Source organism: Anneissia japonica, unplaced genomic scaffold (genome assembly GCF_011630105.1).
Source record: "Anneissia japonica isolate Jap-2015-1 unplaced genomic scaffold, ASM1163010v1 scaffold1889_len2455224_cov183, whole genome shotgun sequence".
Taxonomy (NCBI): Eukaryota; Metazoa; Echinodermata; class Crinoidea; order Comatulida; family Comatulidae; genus Anneissia; species Anneissia japonica.
Genome location: NW_022752980.1, coordinates 1,603,400 through 1,627,022, shown reverse-complemented (window position 1 = coordinate 1,627,022; position 23,623 = coordinate 1,603,400). Strand labels below are relative to the sequence as shown.

At 31.7% G+C, this 23,623-nt stretch overlaps 1 protein-coding gene across 2 annotated transcripts; it reads right to left on the bottom strand.

The window, feature by feature from the left end:
- Nucleotides 1–321: 321 nt before the first annotated feature.
- LOC117122524 (protein ENL-like) lies at nucleotides 322–23,297 on the bottom strand. 2 transcript variants are annotated; one of them, XM_033268111.1, is made up of 5 exons: nucleotides 23,157–23,297; nucleotides 8,786–8,963; nucleotides 8,142–8,368; nucleotides 7,521–7,697; nucleotides 322–7,345 (listed from the first exon to the last, which is right to left on the bottom strand). In XM_033268111.1, the coding sequence occupies exons 1-5, from the start codon at nucleotides 23,166–23,168 to the stop codon at nucleotides 6,383–6,385; spliced, it is 1,557 nt and encodes a 518-aa protein (XP_033124002.1). In that variant the 5' UTR covers nucleotides 23,169–23,297; the 3' UTR covers nucleotides 322–6,382. The 2 variants fall into 2 exon arrangements, with proteins under 2 accessions (XP_033124002.1, XP_033124001.1); XM_033268110.1 differs by lacking the exon at nucleotides 23,157–23,297 and adding an exon at nucleotides 22,598–22,778.
- Between the last annotated feature and the right edge of the window lie 326 nt (nucleotides 23,298–23,623).

Here is a 23,623-nt window from a genome sequence, read left to right as displayed (position 1 = left end):
TAGTGACTAACGATTGGACCAATTGCATTAGACAGACTCCTACCAAACATGGGGTGTACACATGTTGAGGTTAAAAACTGGGTTCATGTTCTATTGAACATACTATCTCTAGTTTTTCTTTTTATTCCACCCCACCCACACCCCTACATTTTTCCTAAATTTGTTATCCTTATTTGCTTCTTTATTTTCAACCAGCACCCCATACCACTTGTGCGCTGCCATACCAACCCACCCATGGGTGGGGTTGTTGGGTAGTACTTTACCAGATCTCACGTATTGCAAATATTACCACAGAGAACAGAATGACAATAAAACACAATATAAAATAATTCATAATTATTTATAAAATAAATAACACAAAACATAACCTATAACTACAAATTTGGTAACTATTTCCTACGACTAGCACAGTTTTATTTGAACTACTGCTCTAATTACCACTAACGCATGCAATTCTCTATTCATGACTTTTTCAGTTTGAACTTAAGATACTGTACATAAAAACACACTTTATATAACAATGTTTATGATAAAGGAAAAATTAAATATGCTTGTATGGAATTTGTTGATTAAATAAACTAGTTTTTATGAATTGTTCTGAAATCAAGATTACATGTTGAAATGATTTTTAGCCTATTTATTAGCTAACCAGATTCATGAGACAAAACGTTACACAGAACGCATTCCAAATATTACAAGGACTTTCCGAGACATTAGGAAGCTTTTGATTGCACGGCGCAGTAGGACGTAGAACGCAATGACATCACTGCGCACGAGAGAACATTAAATTGTTCTCGTTGCCTGGAACGCCACACATGAGTGAATCTGTTCTAGTGTCAGATCGTCGTGCAGATCGAAAGCTTCCTATTAATGAAATCATCCTGTGTTACATACAGCCACGTGTGAATCGGGTATAAGAATCAACATAGAAATAAACATGAAATATACATATGTAACTAAAATATGTTTTAAATAAAGGTAATAATAATGGAATGAAGATGCATAGAGTGCAACAAACAAAATATTCCAAACATAAAAATTGTTTTTGAAATAAAATAAAAATAAAATGACTGTACTTCTATGGTCATAAAAACGAATACATAATATATGGTAACTTTTGAATCATCAACCTGAATTACTGTTGCTTTTGTCTTCTACATGTCTGGGATGATGATAATAATAATAATGCAACAATTATTCAATCTTCATTTCAAATTAATTACAGAGGGTAACAAACACAATGTTGTCAACTATAGAAGTTAATTACTTATTTACATTAATTGTCCATTTCAGAACATATGAACACTATGATTGACATTCTTTTTACAAAATACAGAATCATTAAACAAAATATGTTGCACACATGTATCCAAAACAAATTTTTATAAAGTGGGATAATGTATTATTACCAAACACAATCAAATATTGCCATGGAATACTAGGGATGTTTACATGTATAAGAATTAAGCTTAAATGATTTACATTTTATACTTGATCATATTGCAGGATTAAAAAAACATGGACGAAAACTTGATTTAAAATTTAAAAAAAAATATTTTTTCACCCGAAAATTCATATTCTTAATACTCTGGAACACGGCTGATAAAACAGAAATAGGTCCTTTGGTGAACTTGCTAGTCTACTTAATAATAATTTTTCTTTACCCTTTGTTTTCAACTATTAAGTTTTTTGCTAACCCTGTTTTACAACTAAGTGCTAATTTAAAAAAAGAAAAGTAAGAAAGGGACGTGGAAAAGACAATTGGGTTACAGCATGGAAGGATTAATCTCTCCATGGTTACAATAAGTCGTTCCCAAAAATCCCTATACCTGAACATGCCTGTCAAAACACACAAAAAAATAAAGGCCTAAATCCAATAATATATAAAAAGGTAGAAAACAACATTTAACATTTAAACAATTATTTCATTATAAAAGTGGCATGATTACTACTTGAGTAGTTATTCATTTTGTTTTAAAACCTTTAGCATTATTTTGGTTGGTTTGAAAATACCATGTTATTTATAACAAAAACAAAATGGGTTTAAAACACCACCATAAACTAAAAATACACCACTGTAATATGAAAAACCTTAAAATTTCAATAAAAATGTTGAGCTCATCTAAGAAGCTATTAAAAACAAGTGGTTAACTCCCAGTGATTAACTGTCTACCCTCCAATTTATGGTTAAATGAAAGTTAACAACTTACTTAAATATAAAAAGTAAGCCATCTGAATTCTAAATTTTGTTTTTTAGCTCATCATAAATAGTATATTTTCAAATGCTTGTATCTAGAAACTACAGAGACAAAGCAAGTCACTGTTAACATTATAAGAATGAAACATCTTCATTAGTGATTTTAAACCTTTTTGCATTTTGGTTAAGTTGAAAAATAAAAAACACTGGGGCAGGGAAGGGTAAACAGTGTACGTGATCTTTTTATGAACATGACAAAAAAATTATCTCAAAATGACAACATTCATCATTTCATTACGCACTCTTTTGGGAGGTAGGGCATCCCAGATTCAGATTCAAATTTATTGTCGTGAATAACACATCATGACATTTGGTTTTCAGTGTTTAGCATTCTCTTAAAAATGATGAGAAACGGATCACATTTTAAGTGTGGTAACAATTTAAACAGTTGTTTAAATATAATATTTAAGCTCAAAATCAAGATGTACAATAATTGAAGGCAATTTATATTATTTATTAACTTTATATATTAAAAAAATCCAAGCCACGTTGGATGCAGGATGAAACCAAGGCAACTTGAAAGGACCGCTCACATTATTTATTTTAAAACTTTGCCCAACAAATTCATTTTTTAAAATTCACAATTTTATTCCCAGATGAATAAACTTTCTAAGTAAAAAAAAAATTAATAAATTTAATTCATTTAGATTAATTGCATTTATTTTAAAATAATACAGTGAAGATAATAAAAATTTCAATTTCTATACCAATGTTTCAAAGAACAGAAAAAATGTAAATAAGTTTATTCTTTATATAAATATAGGCAAAAATTAGATATGGGTAAAAAATTCTATAATACCTGACATTTTAATATTTCTATTTATTTCTCCACTATATCAAACAGGGAACAGGTTCAAACAACACTTTAAATACTGAAATCTCTTAAAAATAAAATTTTCCACAAAAGGCAGTACATAAAATTTATTATCAAAATGGCAGTAAAATAAATTAAAAATTTACAAGGGGCTATTTGTATTTCAACCATTCCAAAGGTAAGTAGCATTATTAAACACATACAGTATCCATCACAAGGCAGCAATGGATCCACAGACATCCTTATGAGGGTGTTATTTCTACAACAGCTGATTTCAACTTTTAAGAGGGCTCCCCCCCCCCCAATTTAGATTTGACAGCAAAAATCATTTTAATATTTGATTTGAATAGTCACAGCCTGTATTTAACTCTCATTTTCCAATCTCAACAATAATTAATTTCAATTTAGAAACAAATGTGTGTAATAGAAATTTGTGTTTCTCAGACTAATATTCATACACTTCCATAAATAAGGGTGGACTCTCTCAGAAGTGATCCAGGGATGTGGCTGCTAGAAACTATGATAATTTAGGGCTATCAAAGGATTATTTAATCAATTTTAGAATCTACTAATATAGTATGTAAAAACTACATATATTTTTTTTTTCTACCCGACAAAGTGTTTTTCTCCCCAAATTGATCTCCTGTTGTATACAAAACAATTACCTGTTAAACATGTGTAGCCATTAAGACCATAACAAAATGTGTATACTCTACAGCATAAATAGGTGCATTTCCATGCTTCATAGATTGTTTTGTAAACCAACCCACATTACTGTCTACCAATACAGCACACATCCAATCAGTGTTACCATCCCTGTTGTCATCCTTTTTACATTTACAACAAATGTCTTACAGTAATATAATACTTTTCGCCAATGAATTATTCATGAGCCAACACTAAACAACTGCTGGTCTGTTTCCACGCCAAGAGAATTAAACACAACCAACAAACTTTACAGAAGCTATTTGGACCATCTGAAAAATCAGTGCAAGAAAAATTAAAATATTAAACAATACTGAAACCTCAATTTTTTTAAAGTGGTATATGATGTTCAAGGTAACTCAAATTTATTATTGATGATTTTTATAACTTTTTGTTTGTTTTTTTGAATTTGTGGTTTTTATTAATTTTTATGACATTTTTCTCTATTGTATTTTTGTATTTTGATATATTTTTGTACTTCTGTAAATTTTAATGTAATGCCGAATAAATGGGATTTAAAAGATATGAAATTCTTAGATTTGGTGACCAATAAAACATAAATGTAGCTCACAGGTTAAGATGCTTGATCTCAGGGTCCTGGGTTCAAATCCTTTTTACTGCAATCCCTAAGCCTCATAACAAGATTTAGTTCATAGAGCATCACAGAATTGCTTTTATCCTGTCAGATTACAAGTCACTCACAGAATTGAAATATATGACAACCTGACAAAAAACTTAACTGTCATTATCAGTCACATGAATAGAGCTGAAAATTCCAAACAAAAGTTGCACCAAACACTCGAACCTAACCCATCAGTAAATACTCTGCAATGTCAGTGTATAAATTGTAATGGAAATACAGGAGCAAGCATTCATGATGATTATATTGTACATTCTATATTAGACTGATGTTTGAATGAATACTTTATTCATAATATAGGACACCGTCTTTAATTCCGAGTAAGGACCAACCTGTTCTAATTCAAATCATGCGAAATATAATATAATGCATTTGATCCAATTAGTACGAAGCAGGATAATGACCTTCAGATAAGTTAAAATGGCCATTCTGTGATGAATGTTTCAATAGGCCTACAAAACCCAGCACTAGAGTGAACAGTTTAATGTAAGCACTTAAAATATGAAATCAAGGATGAATGTTATGCCATAGGAATACTGGAGTGCAGTCTAAACTTTAACCAAAAGATGGCTGCTCTATGATAAAAGTTTCACGAGTCCTCCCACTTTACAGTAATACTACACAGTGGCGTACCTAGTTGGTGTGCACACCCCCACCCACAAAAGCTTGTTCCCCCATCATCACGTTCAAGTAGTCCCCATCATCACGTTCAAGTAGTTAAAAACCACTTCATACCATATTTTGCGACCTACCACCCCCTCACTTAATGAGCACCGCCACCACCCCCAATCAGCCCCTCAATCAGAGCCACCACCCCAAATCAGCCCAATGCATTTGACCCTCTATGAAGCTCAACAACAAACCAATGAAAAGGCTGTGAAGACATGAATCAAGTTACAGATATGTGGCATAAGACTACCAAATTTGATCCTCAAGCAGGAGTGACTGTATTCAAATTTGATCCTCAAGCAGGAGTGACTGTATTCAAATTTGATCCATGGTCTAGCTACCTTCAAAATTATCAAAATATTATGAATACAAGGTTCAGTTCAATAAATCTATACTATATAAAAACCTATCTAAATTCGGCTTCCTTGAAAAGGGCACCTTTTCGAATTAACACAGGTAAATTTTAGTTGAAAATAAATGTATTAAATTTAATAAAAACCAATATAAAATTGAATAAAAAATAAAGTCCAGCATTCCAGATGCTGTACTTACATCTAATTTTGGCAATGCTGAGAACACACAAAAATGGCAAATCAACTTTCTATAAATACTGTTGGAAAATAATTAATCATTATCTTAATTAAAATTAATATTCAATGCAGCAATTAGACTTACCTGGCTTCCCCACAATGCCTAAAACTGAGTGAAGAATTGTGGGGTAGATCAGTGACTATGATAATGATTGAGATTTCTAGGAATTGTTTTTGCATTATTAACTAGCAATGACCATATAATTTAAACTGAATTTACAAATGCAATCATCCAATTAAAATTATATTTATCAATCAATTTGTATTTTTAGGATTAAAGCATTTAAAATTGGAGAAATTCCATTATTTTAAAAAAATATAGAAATGATTAATCCTAACTTTATACGCAAATTACCAAATAAATGAATAATTTAAAGACAGCTACAAATTTGATTGTAATATAATTAGATGGTATTTGAAAATATAAATATGCAAATGAAGTGAAAGTTTGTATTCTCTTCTTTCATTTCAGCTGCTGAAACCGCGAATACTGCATTACGGCTACCACCAATTCAATGGAAACAAGAACCATGACCTCTTGTTATAGAAAGTACCATGCTCTGCGCGGAGGATGAAACAAACATAGCAACAATTCTTGAATACATGGACACATGTGCCAGTTGTATATAGCACTGAATAATTTACAAAACTCACATATAGCACACAAATTATGAGTTGATCCACTGGGGACTATAATACACCTCTTTTCACATTACAAGTGTTTCAATGCAATTCTGTAATTTCTGTATTGTAGATTTATCAAGTGAGCACAAATCAAAGTCAAAGGTTGAGGTAGTAATTTGAAAGAGGCCAGTCTCCTCGATGAGGTCAACCACTTTTTGTAAATGTTCACGGTTCTGCAAACTCATCAACCTTTGGTGAAGATGAGTTAGTTCATCGAGATCCGACTTCTTATTTGAAGCCGTTTTGACCTTTTTAATGTCAGTCCGTTCTTTCTTTTCACTGACTCTACTCTTTTTACCATTAGTTGCTTTCTTTTTAATCGACTTTTGAACGACCTTCGGTTTCTCAACTGGGGGTGGCGGTGGAGGCGTTGGTGCTGGGGACTCCAGTTGTGCTGGTTCTTCATTGTCACTGTCATCAGACAACGCTGCCTTATAAGGTCCGCTTTGAAAGGGTGTAGTGACAATTTCGCTACTATCGTCTAGATCTTCGTTGTCAGATTCTTGCATAAATTCCTGCATCAGCGTATTAAGTGCGCCCCCGCTTTGTTTATTCGGAAATGACGAGAAACTTGTGCTGGAACCTGGAGAGGGGACGTCCTCTATCTCCTCAGTGCTAAGTTCTGCCTCAAACGGTGGCAGTACCTTCTTCAATGGTTCTGGTTTTGTTTTGTTCTTGCGTTCAAGTACAGCCTCTGGTTTAAATAAAGGTTCATTTGATATTACTCTGGGTTGTTTAACTTTTTGAGATTTTTCCTTTAATTTGACTTTCTCGCTAGAACTTATCTTTTCGCTTTTTTCACCATTTTTGGATCCAGAAGAACTCTTCTTGCGCTTCTTGACTTGCTCCGGCACTGAGGAGGTGCTACTCTGACGTTTGACACTCTGTTTGTTAGGGTCTTTAGGTTTACTTTCTTTCGGTGTAATGGACTTGGGTTCTTTTCCTTTACTTGGCTTTGTGGCCACCGGACTTCTGCTTGAACTTTCCTGTAAAATACAAAATATAAACGATATTTATAGAATATGTTATTAAAAACAAAATCAGCTGTAGTTAAAAAACAGGGGTCCAAAGTTGGAAGAAGTAATTATTAGATGATCTTTTTAAATTTTAATATGTGGTACAAAATACAAAGTGCATTAAATAGAATGTGCCATAAATTACTTTTTTCTCTTTGGATTTCTTTGCAGCAAGAGCGTTACTTGCAGCAGCATGGGGTTTGCCCTTCACCTTGGGCACCTCCAAGGTGTGAACGGGGAAAGAGGTGGTCTCCTCTGAAGTAGTGGTAGTAGTTTCAAAAGTTCCAGGGTTCAGGTCTGGTGCATCAGGGAGGATTCCAACCTAATAATTGAAAGAAAAGAAAAGAGGATAAAATGTTAATATATTTATTCCGTTTTTGTGTATCTACATATTTATAAAGTTTATTCAAGTAAAAAACAAACATCTGAGAATGTCAGTATGCAAATTATTATTCAACATCTCTTCCCTACTAGAAACAATGCCTCCAATTTTTTTTTTTTTGGGGTAGGGAGTGAATAGCCCTACAGCCAGATGTGAAAAGAATTCCTAATAACATTCTTTTATGATGAGTAAAATATTTATAGTTGTCAAATCACATCTGCAATTGAATAATGTTAACATAAAGCAAAAGTGTATGGAGTTCCTAGGCCCGAAAAAACAAACATAGCAAACCTCCAAATCTCCCTACACAAAAATGATCAGAAATTTGTTTCTTTTTCAACAGTAGCCATCAACTTGAATCTTCAAAATGAAAAGACGTCTTACCCCGCCACCCTTCAACAGCTTCCTCCTGAAGTCCTCGGTCGGGTTTCTGAACGTGAGCTTCTCGTACCTAATATGATTGACAGGTGGCGAGTTCTCAAGATGGAGAAACATGTCATACTCAAAGACAACCTTCTTCGGCTCCTCTTTATTCTTGAAGTGCACCTCAATTGGCAGGTGGAAGCCAGCATAGCCTACCTCTGTAATTGAGTAAGGAGGTTCCCTCACCACTGCAAAAAAAAAAAAAAGTTTAAACTGATATTAATAATTATAATAATAAAAGCCAAACACAGTTGAATAAAAATGTTTCTAGAATGTTTGTCAATTTCTCATTTCTGTTTGTAAATAAGATGAAAAATTAATATTTCATTTTGTCTTGACATTTTGGAAAAATTGCATTCCAAATCATATCTTGAATTAATATGGTATTAATACTATATACATTTAAAAAAAAATAATTCTATTAATATAATTCTATTTAATTTAATTCAATTCAGGAATGTTGGAAATGCAAATACCACTATTTATTAACAAGCATCCAAAGGTATACAATAAATACAATCTATTAATGCAATTTGAAATACATCAATTCATCAACAGCTTGTCAACTAAATTGAAAAACAAAATCAAATCAAATTTTTAGTTACCTCGTTTAGGCCTGGTAAAGCTTTCATGTAAGAAGAATATGACCTTTTCCACGAAATGTTGGATGTTATTGCCATCTGGGCCACGGACAAACACCGTCCAGTCATGCGTGAAACCCTCAGGCGTTGGTGTCTTGCGGAATGCTGCACGATGACCAAGATCCAACTTCACCTGAACACACTACCAAAAAAAAATAGCCCAGATTATTTTATTATTATTAATTGTTTAACACTAGGGTGACCCACGCAGCTTTTACATTTCATAAGTATGTAAAAATTACAATGCCACAAGTATAAACATATTTATCACACAAACAGGAAACATGTTATAATTTCTATTGGTACTGTGATCAAATTGGTGCCCAGTAGGGGTCTGGACCACAACAGATACAATTGAAAAAAAAACATGATTTAATTCACAATTCAGATGCAAACAAAGACTGCTAAGAGAAATCAAGCTCTGGATCAATTAAATCATGAAAACAATACATATGTATCTGCTTGGTATAAAGAATTCATTTATCTTTGGTGAATAAACAAGTTAGTCATTTAACAAAAAGAATATGAAGCTAACTTAATACATTGTGTTCCAGTCTCGATACTGAAAATTACCATCCGCCTTAAAAACAGATGTTAATATGTTTAGCAAACATATCATGAAAAATGAAATAAAAAGCAAACAGATACTGAAAGTCATTTTATAATTACAATGCACTACTGTACCATGAAATGTTATGTTGTTGTAAGCCATACTTTTTTCAATTTTGTGCAAATGTTGAGGAATATAATTAATGAAAGCTAAAACAAGAGTGAATACCAGCATAATTAAAAACAAAAGAGCTTGAAACATTGCCAGTGCTGAATGCAAAAAATACTCTTACAGCGTAGTTGCTAGTCCTTTAGTGAACACACTAAATTTTCAATTAACAAGTAATAATTTACTAAACAATATTTCAAAACTTAACCTTAACACACTTCGTAATTATAATAAATGCAAGCATACATTAAATTTCTAGGATGTTATTTGTTCTCTACCATAAATGTATATTTTAAACTCTTCCACAAGCAGCAAGCAGTATCACTATTTGAAGATATATATTAATTTGAATAACAATTGTACATTTGATATGAATTTATGCTAATTATATGAAATAGCTCAAAACAGAATTTCATTATAAGATTTCATTCATAAGTCATACACACTTGAAAATTATTATATACTGTACTTATTATATTTCAAACTACAGTACAGTACCATTCAAGTACAAATAATCTGAAAAATTGCTAATGAAAACTTACAAATACAGTAGATTTTATTCCTTTAAAAATTACCATTATACCAATGAGCTAATGTTTAAAAAAATCTAGGTCTTCTTTACAATGTACTAAATGTTAATCATGCAATACTGTACAAATCTTTATGCTGTTGAATCGCAGAATCGGTGATGCATGACAAAGGTGTTAGAGCACCTCATGTACAGTGCGCGTTAACTCCTTCCATATCATTGAATATTATTATAAGTATTCATTAGTGCATGAAAGAGAAACATGCACAATACTGACAATGAGTGCAGGTATGTATTACTGTGAGGAAAAAAAAAAAGAAGAGTTATGCAAATCTTATTGTATCATTACACACAACACCTTGATGAAAAACAATCATTTATATTCCAGATACAATTTTCTGCTTCTTTGACGAAGACATATTTTTTTACATTATTATAAAAAATAAGAAAAAATATACCAATAATGCCAAGTAGAAAATGAAATACTTTCTCAAAGCTGCCTACTTCATCCATTACTCCAAATTCGAATTTCAAAAAAATAAAAATTCAGTCTGTTTTTCCACATTGTGCAATCCTTATATTTAATGTATTTTAAAGGAATAGTGTACAGATATTAGTATTACTGTAGCAATAATATTTCCAGATTTTGTATTGTTATCCTTGAACTTGCACGTGAGAAAAAATTATTATTGTTAATAAATTATTAAATTATAATTTTCCATAGAATATTAATTATACTTAAATGCAATACTCTTGTGAATAATTTTAATTTGGACTTGTTTTTATTGTATTGTATTATATAATAATAATAATAATAATAATAATAACAATAATAATAATAGACTTAAATCATGAAAGAATTTTATCTGCTTCTAAGTATATTATAATTATCATTATAATTATTATTTAATTATAAGTATTATATAGTGCATAATACAATAAAGTTGCATATTATGCTCTTTAAATGAACAAAAAGAAGCAAAAAAATGAAATATCCTACTGTAAAACTACAACGATGTATATTATTAATCTTTTGTCGAATTCTAAATTTTTAAATTTTAAAAAATATTTTAAAAAGGATTAAATATGTTGCAATCTTTAAGTAAACAGTAATTGGGTGTATCACAATACAAATTTGCCACATAAAGTATTAAGTCATTTCCTACCAATTATTAATAATCAGTGGACATGTTGTGATATGAGTATGTACAGTACATAGGAAGGTACAAGTCATTTAGGCCAGGTTTAAACATGGGATGTCACTTCCTGTATGAAAAGGAAATGAGTGACAACCTGGTCGATCATCAGAATTTCACGATCTCTGAAATAATCTATTTTACGTCAGTGTATACTTTAGTAGGCTTTAGAAATTTCATTCTCATTTTCTTGTTTGAAAAATGTATAACACCGTTAAATACTCGCCTAGATTAGTCCACTATATATAGACGTCAAATTAACTGACAAATTACTGGATGGTAATAAATTATCATTATGTATTAACAATCATTTGTCATTTTAAATATATGAATGTTGATATAAAAAATCATTACCTTCGATATCAATGAAAATCCAGATTTTTAAATAAAAAATTCTACTTTAATATAATTTAGAAAGACAATTTTAAAGAAACTGTGATGCCCGAAAAGCTAAAAAAGTTCATAATTTTACTTCATTATGTAGTGTTAAATAAATAATTAGGCATTTTAATTTTGACAGCTAATTACAGAAGAAAACAGTAAGCCCAAAAATTTCAATTTCTATGAAGCTACTGTATATATCTCACAATTTACTAAATATGTCTATTGTTGAGAAGGGATTTTTAGGGGGGGTATTTATTCAAGGGAGGCATTTATTTCTTTGGTGTAAAATGGATACAAGGTTAAAAAAAAATCACTGAATTGAGTTACAGTTAATACACGGTGCTTTGTATCCTCTGGAAAAGGCACTATATCCAAAAACCATTACCATTACTTTACATCTTACTCAAATGTTAATTGATACTATATATTACCAGTAACTAAACAAAAGCAATCTACTGTTAATCACCCTTACTATAAACACTGTATACTGATCACAAACAAAGTGACGTGACATGCAATTAATACCATACATACATTGCACCTGTAAGGTTTAATAACATCTTAATAAATGATTCTATCATAAACAGAAACTGTATCTATCAGTGAAAGAGTATTTCCGTAATTAGCAGAAAAGTGTCATAAAAATGTGATGTAATTGAAATTAAATTGCCTCTCATTTATAGAAAAATAAGAACATGCATACAGTCGACAGATATCTGCATTATTCACATATCAAATTTTATCACCAAATTTTAATCATGTAATCCTATTTAACCAGAACAAAAGGACAAGATATTTTGTAGCCATAACTACAAAATTCAATTAAAATGGATAGAATTCATATCTAGAATACTATAATTAAACTAACAATAAGTTTTAGCTACTAATATTAGATTTGGCCTATATATGATTTTTTTTCACAGACATCAATCAAGTCCCTTTTACCAATCATTTATTTCTGACTTCATACACATGTATTTTTTAGGTACTGTAACTGAAATTAAATCGCCTCTCATTTATAGAAAAATAAGAACATGCATACAGTCGACAGATATCTGCATTATTCACATATCAAATTTTATCCCCAAATTTTAATCATGTATTACTATTTACCCAGAACAAAAGGACAAGATATTTTGTAACCATAACTACAAAATTCAATTAAAATGGATAGAATTCATATCTAGAATACTATAATTGCACTAACAATAAGTTTTAGCTACTAATATTAGATTTGGCCTATATATGATTTTTTTTTCACAGACATCAACCAAGTCCCTTTTACCAATCATTTATTTCTGACATCATACACATGTATTTTTTAGTAATGTATACTCGACAGCATATACAATAACATAAAAGAACCAGCTATTTTTCAGGAAAACAATAATTACAAAAAGCTTCAAGGATGAAAAAATAAAGCTCTTTCTATTTTGGACTATCTACAATAGAGCAAGTAGAACATGGTTTTTCCTACTGAACACCTGTGACCAAAATTTTGTGGTAGAATGATAAACTGAATTCCTCATAAATTATTGACATATAAAAGAAGAAAAGTGCACATTTTTCAATCAAAATGCACAGGGTTAGAATTTTTTTATAAACTAAAATATTTTCAAATATTTAACAAGAATTAAAAGAGCATCAGCCCAAAATACTTGTGTTCATTATAAATATCTTTGTATTTAAGATTATTAATCTTTGTTGCAATATGTTTGAGAGGCATGTAACAAACTAATATCCAGATATCTAATTGGAATCTTCAATGAAATCTCACAATGAAATGCAACCAGATACAAGGTACAGATACTAGATACACATGTACTTTAACATGGAAATTTGTTTTGGTCCAGTGCAACAAATACTGTAAGAGCAAAAATATCAAATAATGGAGGTCTAACAATAACAGTAGGCCATAAAAACCACCGTGTGTTAACAAATAAAAATAACTAAAATGATCATAAAATGCCCTTACAGTGTAAATTACTAATTAAATCAAACTAAGTTTTGTTACATACACTGTACATTGCTCTTTTTGTGACCTATGATGTCACTTTGCTAAATATAAGCGGCTCTATTGTTCTAAACATAACAAAATAACAGACATTTGAAGAGGTTTTGAAAAGATCATGTATTCTAAAAATATCAAACAATAAGTTACTTTATTTTTAGAAAAAAGTAAACAAAACAGCTTAGAAAAGCAATAATTATAGTATTTTGGATGTAAGTTCCAGTACTGTATTCATTTTTGTAACAATACAGTATATTACTATTAACAGTGATTTCTTTTGGTGTTTGTTTATGTTATTTTGAATATGAGTAGTCACTTGTATTTATTCATTCACTCTTTGTTGTACCACAAAAGCCACTGAATTATGTGTTTTGAAATTATCATTTGAATAGACATAACCTTGATGCCTTGTGGATGTTTTCAAGATGAGTCTGATGCATCAAAAAGGTGCAACATTTCGATAGTGATGCGGTAAAAATGGAGCCTGCATATTTCAGGTATTGGTGCCTAACTTCAGAAAATTGTTGTTAACATCCCAACGGTGGACATTTGACAAGTCCATCTGTCTATGTATTGTCAATATCTAAACTATACAGTATTTGTTCATTTCTAATTAAATACTTTAATGCACAGGCAGAAAAAAAAACAGAGGCAGAGTTACAGTAGATGGCCCCGGAATTGTGCAATAATAGTAAAAGATCATAAGCATAACTCATAACCACTATCATGGGAATGAGAAATGAATGGAAACAAACCACTAAGGAATTTGAAAGCATTAAATAATGCAAGGTTAAAAACAGACGACACTTTTTTTGGTGTTTATTATTATGTGAACAATGGGTTGTTCACGATTATCAACATTTTCAAACTGTACTCTCTTTCGGTAGCCCATCCCTCCCCTCTGAAACTGTACATAAAAGATGTTGAATTTGCAAAGCTATTCTCCATTTTTTGTGAAGTCAACAAAAGTTACTGTACTTGGTTTCATTCCAATGTATATTATATCCCTGGTTACATTCTAATTGGTCATAAAAATCCATTATTTTACATATTGCATGTTATTTAGAACCAACATTTTCATGCATGTAAAAGTGTACACATTTGTCAACCCCTCCTCCTAGTGTAATGTTTGTACACTTGTGAAAATGCTAATAAAGTGAATGATTACTGTAAATTCAAATGGTAATACTGTACATTTACTTTCTAGAAAAATTAATAATCAAAATTTTTTTTAGGAAAAAGGTGAATGTACAAAAAATCCTTTGGGAAAATTTCAGTTAACATTCTTTCTGGCAAAGTCCAATGAAAGTATTATATATACCATTTATAAATAATATTTATTTAGACTTTTATATCAGTGACACACTTTAAAAAACAAAGGTGCTTTTGGAACACAAAAACTCCAATCTAAAAACAATAAACTTCTTTATAAAATCATTTATTATTGTTAATTGTATATAACTACCACATATTACAATGGTATGTAATATTATAGTGCCTCCAGATAATAACCTTGTTGTGCATACCGACAAACAAGATATATATTAATTCATAAGATTATTTAAGATTTAAAAAAATTCCAATTGTTAAGTAAAGGTATTGGTTGCATTGATAGGTTGCTGCAGATCCTCTCACCTACGGTTTGAATGACATCAGTTTATCTGTATGGACTTCGCTACCGGTTTATCAATCATTATTGTCAGTTGTTTCTTACCGTATGTACAGTATATTTTGTATAGTAGCACTCCAATTGGTACAATTATTATTTACAATGTATGTGAACTTTCATTTAATATTAATAATTTCATATTATTTAATATTTAATACTGGAAAAACAGTAATTACAGTATTTATTAAAACATAATTGGTACAATTATTATTTACAATGTACTGTATGTGAACTTTCATTTAATATTAATAATTTCATATTATTTAATATTTAATAAAAAACTGGAAAAACAGTAATTACAGTATTTATTAAAACATAATTGGTACAATTATTATTTACAATGTACTGTATGTGAACTTTCATTTAATATTAACAATTTAATATTATTTAATATTTAATAAATACAGTACTGGAAAAACAGTAATTACAGTATTTATTAAAGCATACAAAATATATAAAGCAGGCACAAAAACATAATATACCATATTTTATTAGAATAAACATCCTGTTTTTAATAAATTCCCCCCTCAAATAAATGTCCCTCCAGAGCCTTATTTAGAATAAATGCCTACCTCAAATAACGGCCTGGGGTGTATATTTTTCCTCTAATAAATGCCCCCCTTAATGACTGTAAACAAAAGTAATGGAAGCAAAATCATTCTCAACATGATGTTCTAAAGTGTAAATCGCCTTGAGATGGTTTTCTGTGAGAGGCGCTACTGTATATTAATATACTACCATTGACCATTCTACTCCAGTAGAATTACATTTTTTTCTAACCTGACTGGGATCAATAAGTCTTTATGATCACACATAACACATTTTTTAAGGTAATTACAGTACAGTATGTGTTGTATGGCTACATTTATAGTGAAATTAAGGGGAGGTTATTTGAGTATACATACAGTACTGTACATATCCATTTCACACCAAAAAATAAATTCCTCCCTCAAATAAATGCCCCTTCACAAACCCTTCAACAATAAATGTCCCAAGGTGTTCATTATTCGAATGAATATGGTAATAGAATATAAAAAATCTAAAACAGAAAGGCCATAAAATAATAAATTCATATTTACAAAAACTAAATTGCCACCAAAATTATAATAATATTGTAAAAACAATTGGAAATTATAATAAAAATTTGGACATAATTTGCTTATATAACTGATTTGTTATGAAAGAGATAATTTTGCATTTTGCTTTTTGCTTGGACCATGAAAAACATTTTTGTTCAACTTTTAAATTGTAAAGACAAATTTCAATATGCACTGTATGACTACAGCACATTACATTAGACCAGTAGCATTGTTAATTTATGAGGCATGCGATTGTTTACAATTGACTACCTTATGACCTTATAATCAACTTGACATTCTACATTTCATAATCACGCTTCATTCTTAATCATTTCAAATTAATCTGCATAATCCGTGTCAATCTCCAATCTGTCGTTCCCACAAGAGCAGTTGGCTAGATGGTGGTGCCCATTGTGCACAGAACAATGGGATATCTTTGTCTCTGGTTATACAAGTTATATACAAAAGCATATCATTTCTGTAAAGAGTCTTTTGAGAAGCATTTGATCTGCAGGTCTTGTGCACAACATGGCTTTATTATGTGAACATTGTTAACTGTTTGCAAAAAAACCTCCACACCCCAATTCACCCCAATAAGGCGCTGACCTTAGCATCCGTAGGCTCAGGACGTAGCCACACTAAATTTATATAGATACCCAACTAGGAACGTGAATTAATGTATTTTTAATTTTGAATTTACATATTTTTAATTTTATTATTTTATACTTTATTCCTACAAAAAATAAATTTCAAAATACATTCACATTGTTTCCATATGCCTACTGTACACTACAACAGATATCACAAAGGCCAATGAAACATTAAACAAATATTTGATTTTTTTTTATCACTTGGATTCATTATGGCTTTAGCTTAATTAAGTCTTCCTTAGTATGAAACAGAGAGTACATTTGTCTTTGAATAGATATAAAACTCAATTACCATATTTACTAGAATAAACCCCGCCTCCAGAGCCTCATTTGGAATTAACGCGCATGCTCTTCTTCTCGCAAATCAGGACCTCTACTGCCGATTGGGTATTCTATCTACAGTATATGCCTAATCTCAATTATTAAAGTTTAAATAAATTTGCATGCATATAAACCGGTATAGAAGAAACTTTGAATTATTATTATCTGAATTGAAATATGTTAAAATAAAGGAATAGGAATTATTTTGAAAAGAAGATACTACAACCATGCCGGTATTAAAAAAATAACATACATTTGTATTTTGGCTATAGCGCAGTCTGATCCTGTATAGTAGTAGGCTTACAAACTTTTCCTACTAGCAGACCCTCGCATCAGTGGCGTAGGGGTCTTGAAATGGAAGGGAGCTGATGGAGTGGGAAGGTAAAGTGGGGATCGGTGATTAGGTGAGGGGAGCTAACTCGCAAAATAATGTGATTTCAGGTGATTTTTAACTACTTACTACATGGTTTGTGGCCGGTGGATGGGCGAGTATTTTTATCAGGGGGAGGGGGCGTGCGTGACCCTCGCACATCATACAGGAAAAATGTCAATACATAGCATACCCTGCAATTTATTCCACGGCCCGCCACTGAATAAAACATATTGATGGTAATTATGTTTTGTAAAATTAATGGGTGTTTATTTGAGTATTTTAAACCTAAAAATAAATAAATAGATAAATTCCTCCCTCAAATAAACACCCCGATAAAAACTCTTCTGGACAAAAACGCCCCAAGGCATCAAATAAATGGTAAATTAAATCTACTGTATTAGGCTTTATTTATTGCTTTGGTGGTTAGAATGCTCACCTTCAACCCCATATTATGTGCTACAGTAGATACTAGGTACTGTAGTTTTCGCCGCACAACGTTAACCTAAACGTTAACGGATGATGTCATAATCTATTCATCTTGCATTGCGGAGTGCGTATTTTGATTTGTTTACAAAAAGGGGCGGAGCTATCGCGTTGCATGTTGGGTTAAGGTAACTTAACGTTGTGCGGCGAAAATGTCCTACTGTATGTTCCAACCTTCCAACTTTCAAATTTTTTGAAATACTACTAAATTTTTAGAAAAGAACCCCCAAATAACCAAAACGTCTAATTTAGTGGCTTATTGGCACCAATAATTGAGTATTTCAGTGTCAATTTTTCTTTTCTGCGCTGACTTTATCAACAATGTTGGTATTCAATGGCTTTCTGAATGTCACCGACACCTTTGAAAGATCAAAATGCATGCATGAAAAAACTTAGATTTCCAATATTTTGGAGATGGGGGGGCACTCCACCAGTGCACCTCCAGTCTCGTACATTTTGAGTTCCAGGTTTTGGAATGTCTGCAGTGGCTTTAAATGGTAAATACTATCAGGATTGTGACACTTGCCAAAATAAACTACAGGCTACCAAATGATCATCCTCACAAATGGAGGAAGCACAGGTCCTGGGAAAAAATTCTCTAAACGAGGGAATGAGAAGAAACTAAATTTTTGTTGCAAAGAGAGGGGATGGTGTTATAGTGTACGTGTTCAATCGGAGAGAGAAGTTTAGTCAAACTATACAAACTCACATTGTGATTGGCCTAGTAAACCAATGGATGGATCAGCCTTGCAATTAAATAAATATGGTGCTAAAAATGTAATACCCTAATTAAGTACATAGTATTATATTGGTGACCTTATATAAACACCACTGAACTGACCTTTTCTACAGTTATAATTATATCAATTTAATTCTATTTGTCAAGTAGGCACTTGTTATCTGTATACGTGCAGTATCCTGTCTAGGGCTTCCTACAAATGTTATTGTATAAAAACTTCAGAGATGGACGAAAACAAATTGCCAAGATACGAAGCTATTTTGGATTGAATACAGTATCACATTTCAAAATATTATTAGTGAACAATTAAAATAATCTGTTATAATTTCTCACAATAGAACAGTAAACTAATTATAGAAATCAAATAAAACTAATAATAATTAATACTAAATACAGTATACAGACACCATGAATTGGTGAACTATTTGTAAACTTTTGATGGAGATGAACAAACTTCAGGAAACAAATAATTTTCATGTGTTGCCCTTCCTCTAAGCATTCACAGTGCCTCGAGTGTCAGTGTTTTCAATAAATGGTTAAATGGTTATTTTTCTTGATTTCATTTAATAAATAATGAAATTAATATGATTACTTAAAAATAATGTTGGCTAATATGAACTACCATAATTAATTAATTAATTAAGTGATTGCTCATTGATTGTGCTCGTTTGTCAACTCCAACTTCGTCAGTTCAAATACAGTGTATAATGCCACATTTTGCATTTATTTCTCATAAATAAAAAAGGTCCAAGCACTCAACAAATATCAAATATCTGCAGCCTCTAAACAGCTGACTGTAAGTTCGCTCCAGGCTGTTAAATGCAAAATAAAAATAATTAAAAAAGGAAAGTGAATTGTGTAATTTGCTTTCTTTTTTTACTGTATGTTTAAAATATTATTTTGAATAAGTGGAAAAAAAAAGAAAGTAAATATTTTATTATATTTACATTAATTAGACTAACATTTCAGTTTATCAAAAGAGTTGGGAATGATGAAATAACAATGTGACGTATATTGCATCACAATAATCCACACAAACAAAATTGATGTACTGTATGATACTTGGCCTATACTGTATATATTTTTCCAGATGTACAGTAGACATTGGAAAGGTTGCAGCATGAGAGTACTGTACTGTACTTTGTATGAAAAATGCATTATTTTTATGATAAAACACCTTTAATACTCAACTAGATAAAAAGAGTAGACATGTTTTGTAATGAATTAAAATACGTATTTAATTTTAAAAAAACTCCCCGCTTTAAATTTGGAATAAACAACTCCTGATGGGTTTATTTCTTCCTTGAATGAACACCTGCTAAATGACTGTAAACAAATCATTCTCAACATATTATACTAATGTTCTACTCCAGTATTTACATTTTTTCTTACATGGTCGAGATCAGTAAGACTTTATGATCAACCAATGACACATGGTAATTATGTGTTGCAGTTTCACTAAGTGAAATTATGGGTTGATTATTTGAGTATATACTGTATATCCATTTCACACCACCAAAATAAACGCCTCCCTTGAATAACCTGGTTGGGATCGTGACAGTAAGTCTTTATGATCAAGCAAAAACACATTTTTATGGTAATTTGTTGTAGTTTCACTAGTGAAATACTGTAGTTTCACTAGTGAAATCATGGGTTGTTCATTTGAGTAATACGTATTCATTTCACACCAAAAAAGTCCAGAGGCGGAACCCCTGCAGAGGTCTGTTTTCCAGTCACATAATTAACAGTTGGCTGTGACAATGAACATGCAAGAGTGCACACAACTACTAGCTTCTACGAATTGCATGGTTCGCTGGGTTGATTTGGTTGGGAAAGAGAATTGATTCTTAAACGAGATAACGAAATGACTTAAGCTACTGCATGACTATTTTTATATATTTATTAAAACAAATTTCTTCTAATGCTAAATACATTTTCCCCTGAATTTGTGATTTATCATGCATAGACTTGTGATAAATGTGTTCCATACCCAAAATCACTTTAAAACGCGGGACCGTCCCGCACAATGTGAGACGGTTGGTAACTATGAAAGGTTGGCTAAGCTACTCATTCATATATCCTCAAGATTTACCCAAGCAAAGGCTGGATGTAAATTGGGGGGTAAAGTAGGGGGTGGGCTTAAATGCAAGGATCAATGGTAGTATTTTTTAATATGTTCAAAATGGGAACCAGTCAACTTGAGCAGATGTCACTTTGAGTGGAATCAAGCGGAATTTACTTCGAGCAGATGCTAGTTTGAGCAGAAAAAAAGATCCACTTATGCGAACAACAGTCTGTGCGAGTTATGAACGAATTACTTATTAAAGATTTGCTATTTTGAGCTAACAATTTGCATACGGCCGAGGCTCAAGCTTTACCTGGGAGCCAAGGGAAAAGCCCTGGTGGGTTCAAGGGAAGAGTGGGTTCAAGGGAAGAGGCCTATAGCTTTATGTATAGAAGATGTATTTTATTGATTTTTAGGTTAACAATTTAAAATTAAACATACCTACTTTCATAAAAATAATGATTTATCTTACCTTAGTCATTCGTAATTTTATTATTTCCACTCGCTTTAAGAAAGTGGGTTTTGAACTATAGGCAAATGGTGAATAGTGGGGATAATGATATTATTACTGTACTGTTGATAGTCTTGTCACAATACTTATACTACATTGATGATTTGTGCACCTTCTGACACCTAGATATGTAAATAAAATTTTAATTTCTATGGTGAACAAGGGCTTAGCCAGCGAGCTGTCCGGCCGTCTTTTGGGCGGCCAACAATTATTTATGACGGCCATTTGGCTTACTCAGCTCAGACCTAACCTAGTTGGGCCCGGTCTACCTTTAGCAAATGCCACCACTTGTCGGTACGCGACAAGTGATCGTCTTCCATTTTGGACAGCCTATTTCTTTTTTCTGGCTAAACCCCTCAATTTATTTTGAATAACAATTACAGTTACTGCCATTTACAAATATAAATCGTTAATTTAGAGCCTACAAATACAATTACAACATAATTTAATTACAAATATAATTTGCTTGTTTAAATCAAGTCCTTACTTTCTACTAGGTCTAGCCTATGTTAGTTGAATGACTGTCAGTGTCAGCTTCAATCAACTTAACAGTTTTACTGCTAATGATTTAACTAGTCTACATTTTAACAATCATATGCCTAGCCTATTCCTACTAGGCTTATAAATACAAGGAATGCGTAGGCTAGGCCTGGGCCCTTAAAGATTTGATTTGATTGTTTCCAAATATTATTTTAGCCAACTAGCCTAGGCTAGCACTAGGGCCTCTAACTCTAAAAAGGGCCAAAACTGAAATGGTAATCAAACGATAGTTCTGCTTGACGTACGTACATTTATTATTAAACAATAATAATTAATAGAATACCAAGGGTCTAGGCCATACCTAGCTTATCCCATAGTAACTTAATGTGTTATTTCAGCTTCCACTTTCCTGTGTAACAATATAAATCATAAGCCACTTTCAGACATTCCCTACTGAAACAGTCGCCGCCGTCTCAGTTGACGAGTCCAGGAGTGTCTAGCCTGGCATGCTGGAGTTGACTTTTCTTAGGGATTCCGCTATCACATACTCACTGTGACGTTTTCTTACCTGTGTAGTCATTGTTATCTTTCTTCTCAGACGATTTGGCAAAAAATTACGGCATTTTTCGAACTTTCATGATCAAACACAACTGATATGTAGGCTATATGAGTTTATTTTCAAGACGACAGAGTACACACGGACTCTTGTCTCCCGAAATTCGGCGCCCATGTTTAGATATATCGCCCTCTACGGTCGAACTTCCATTATGTTATGCAATGCGCAATAGTCAATAATAAGTCTGGTATGTCACTGTGAATGCTTGGTAGAGCTTATTTCTTATCTGTTTGTAATATTCATACCCGCGAAAATCTAATGTGGAAGGTATATATTGTATTATTTTTATTATTTGATTGCCATGACAAATCTAAAAATGAGATATATACAACCTTATTTAGTCAATAGGCCAATAGGCAATGACAGGAAATTGTATCGTGAGAGGACCAGATTTAAACAAACTTTCACTGGAAAAACTGAAAGTATAGGACTACCGCGGTTTTGCGATTCTCCATCGCATAAAACATGTAAATCAAGACCTAATCACTTTCAACTACATAAGTAAACCTACCTTCCTTTCCATCGCGATTTAACTTCATCGAAATGATCCCGATTTACTAAATTTCACGAACGGTTTCGGCAATTCCATGTCACACACTATTGCCAGAAACTGCCTTGTTACATAAGATTAAATAATTCGTCTTCTAATTTGCATGTTGGACCAACAGTAACGACTGATATCGTCATTGATGGAGAGTTCAGACTTTGGTGTGTTCAGAGTGGATGGGTTAGAAAAATATATAAAATAAATTTTATGTTTTGCTCTACTGGAAAAAGGATCATTGGCATAAACAAATATAAACTTCCCTTACAAAGAAGTCGTCCTACAAGAACTCAAACCTTTTAAAACTAAAGTGGTCTGCTGTTCTTCAGCAACGAGGAGAAGCATGTCATTTTAAAATTAATTTTTATTTTTTTAAATTTATTTAATATCCGAGGTAAATACAATACAAGAGGAAAATATACAAATCAAGCAGG

Excerpts from the sequence above, each read along its gene's own strand:
- LOC117122524 (XM_033268111.1), bottom strand. Across the intron at positions 7,698-8,141 it reads AGCTGTTGAAGGGTGGCGGG|GTTGGAATCCTCCCTGATGC; the intron begins GTAAGACGTCTT and ends TTCAATTATTAG. Across the intron at positions 7,346-7,520 it reads AGAAATCCAAAGAGAAAAAA|GAAAGTTCAAGCAGAAGTCC; the intron begins GTAATTTATGGC and ends TGTATTTTACAG.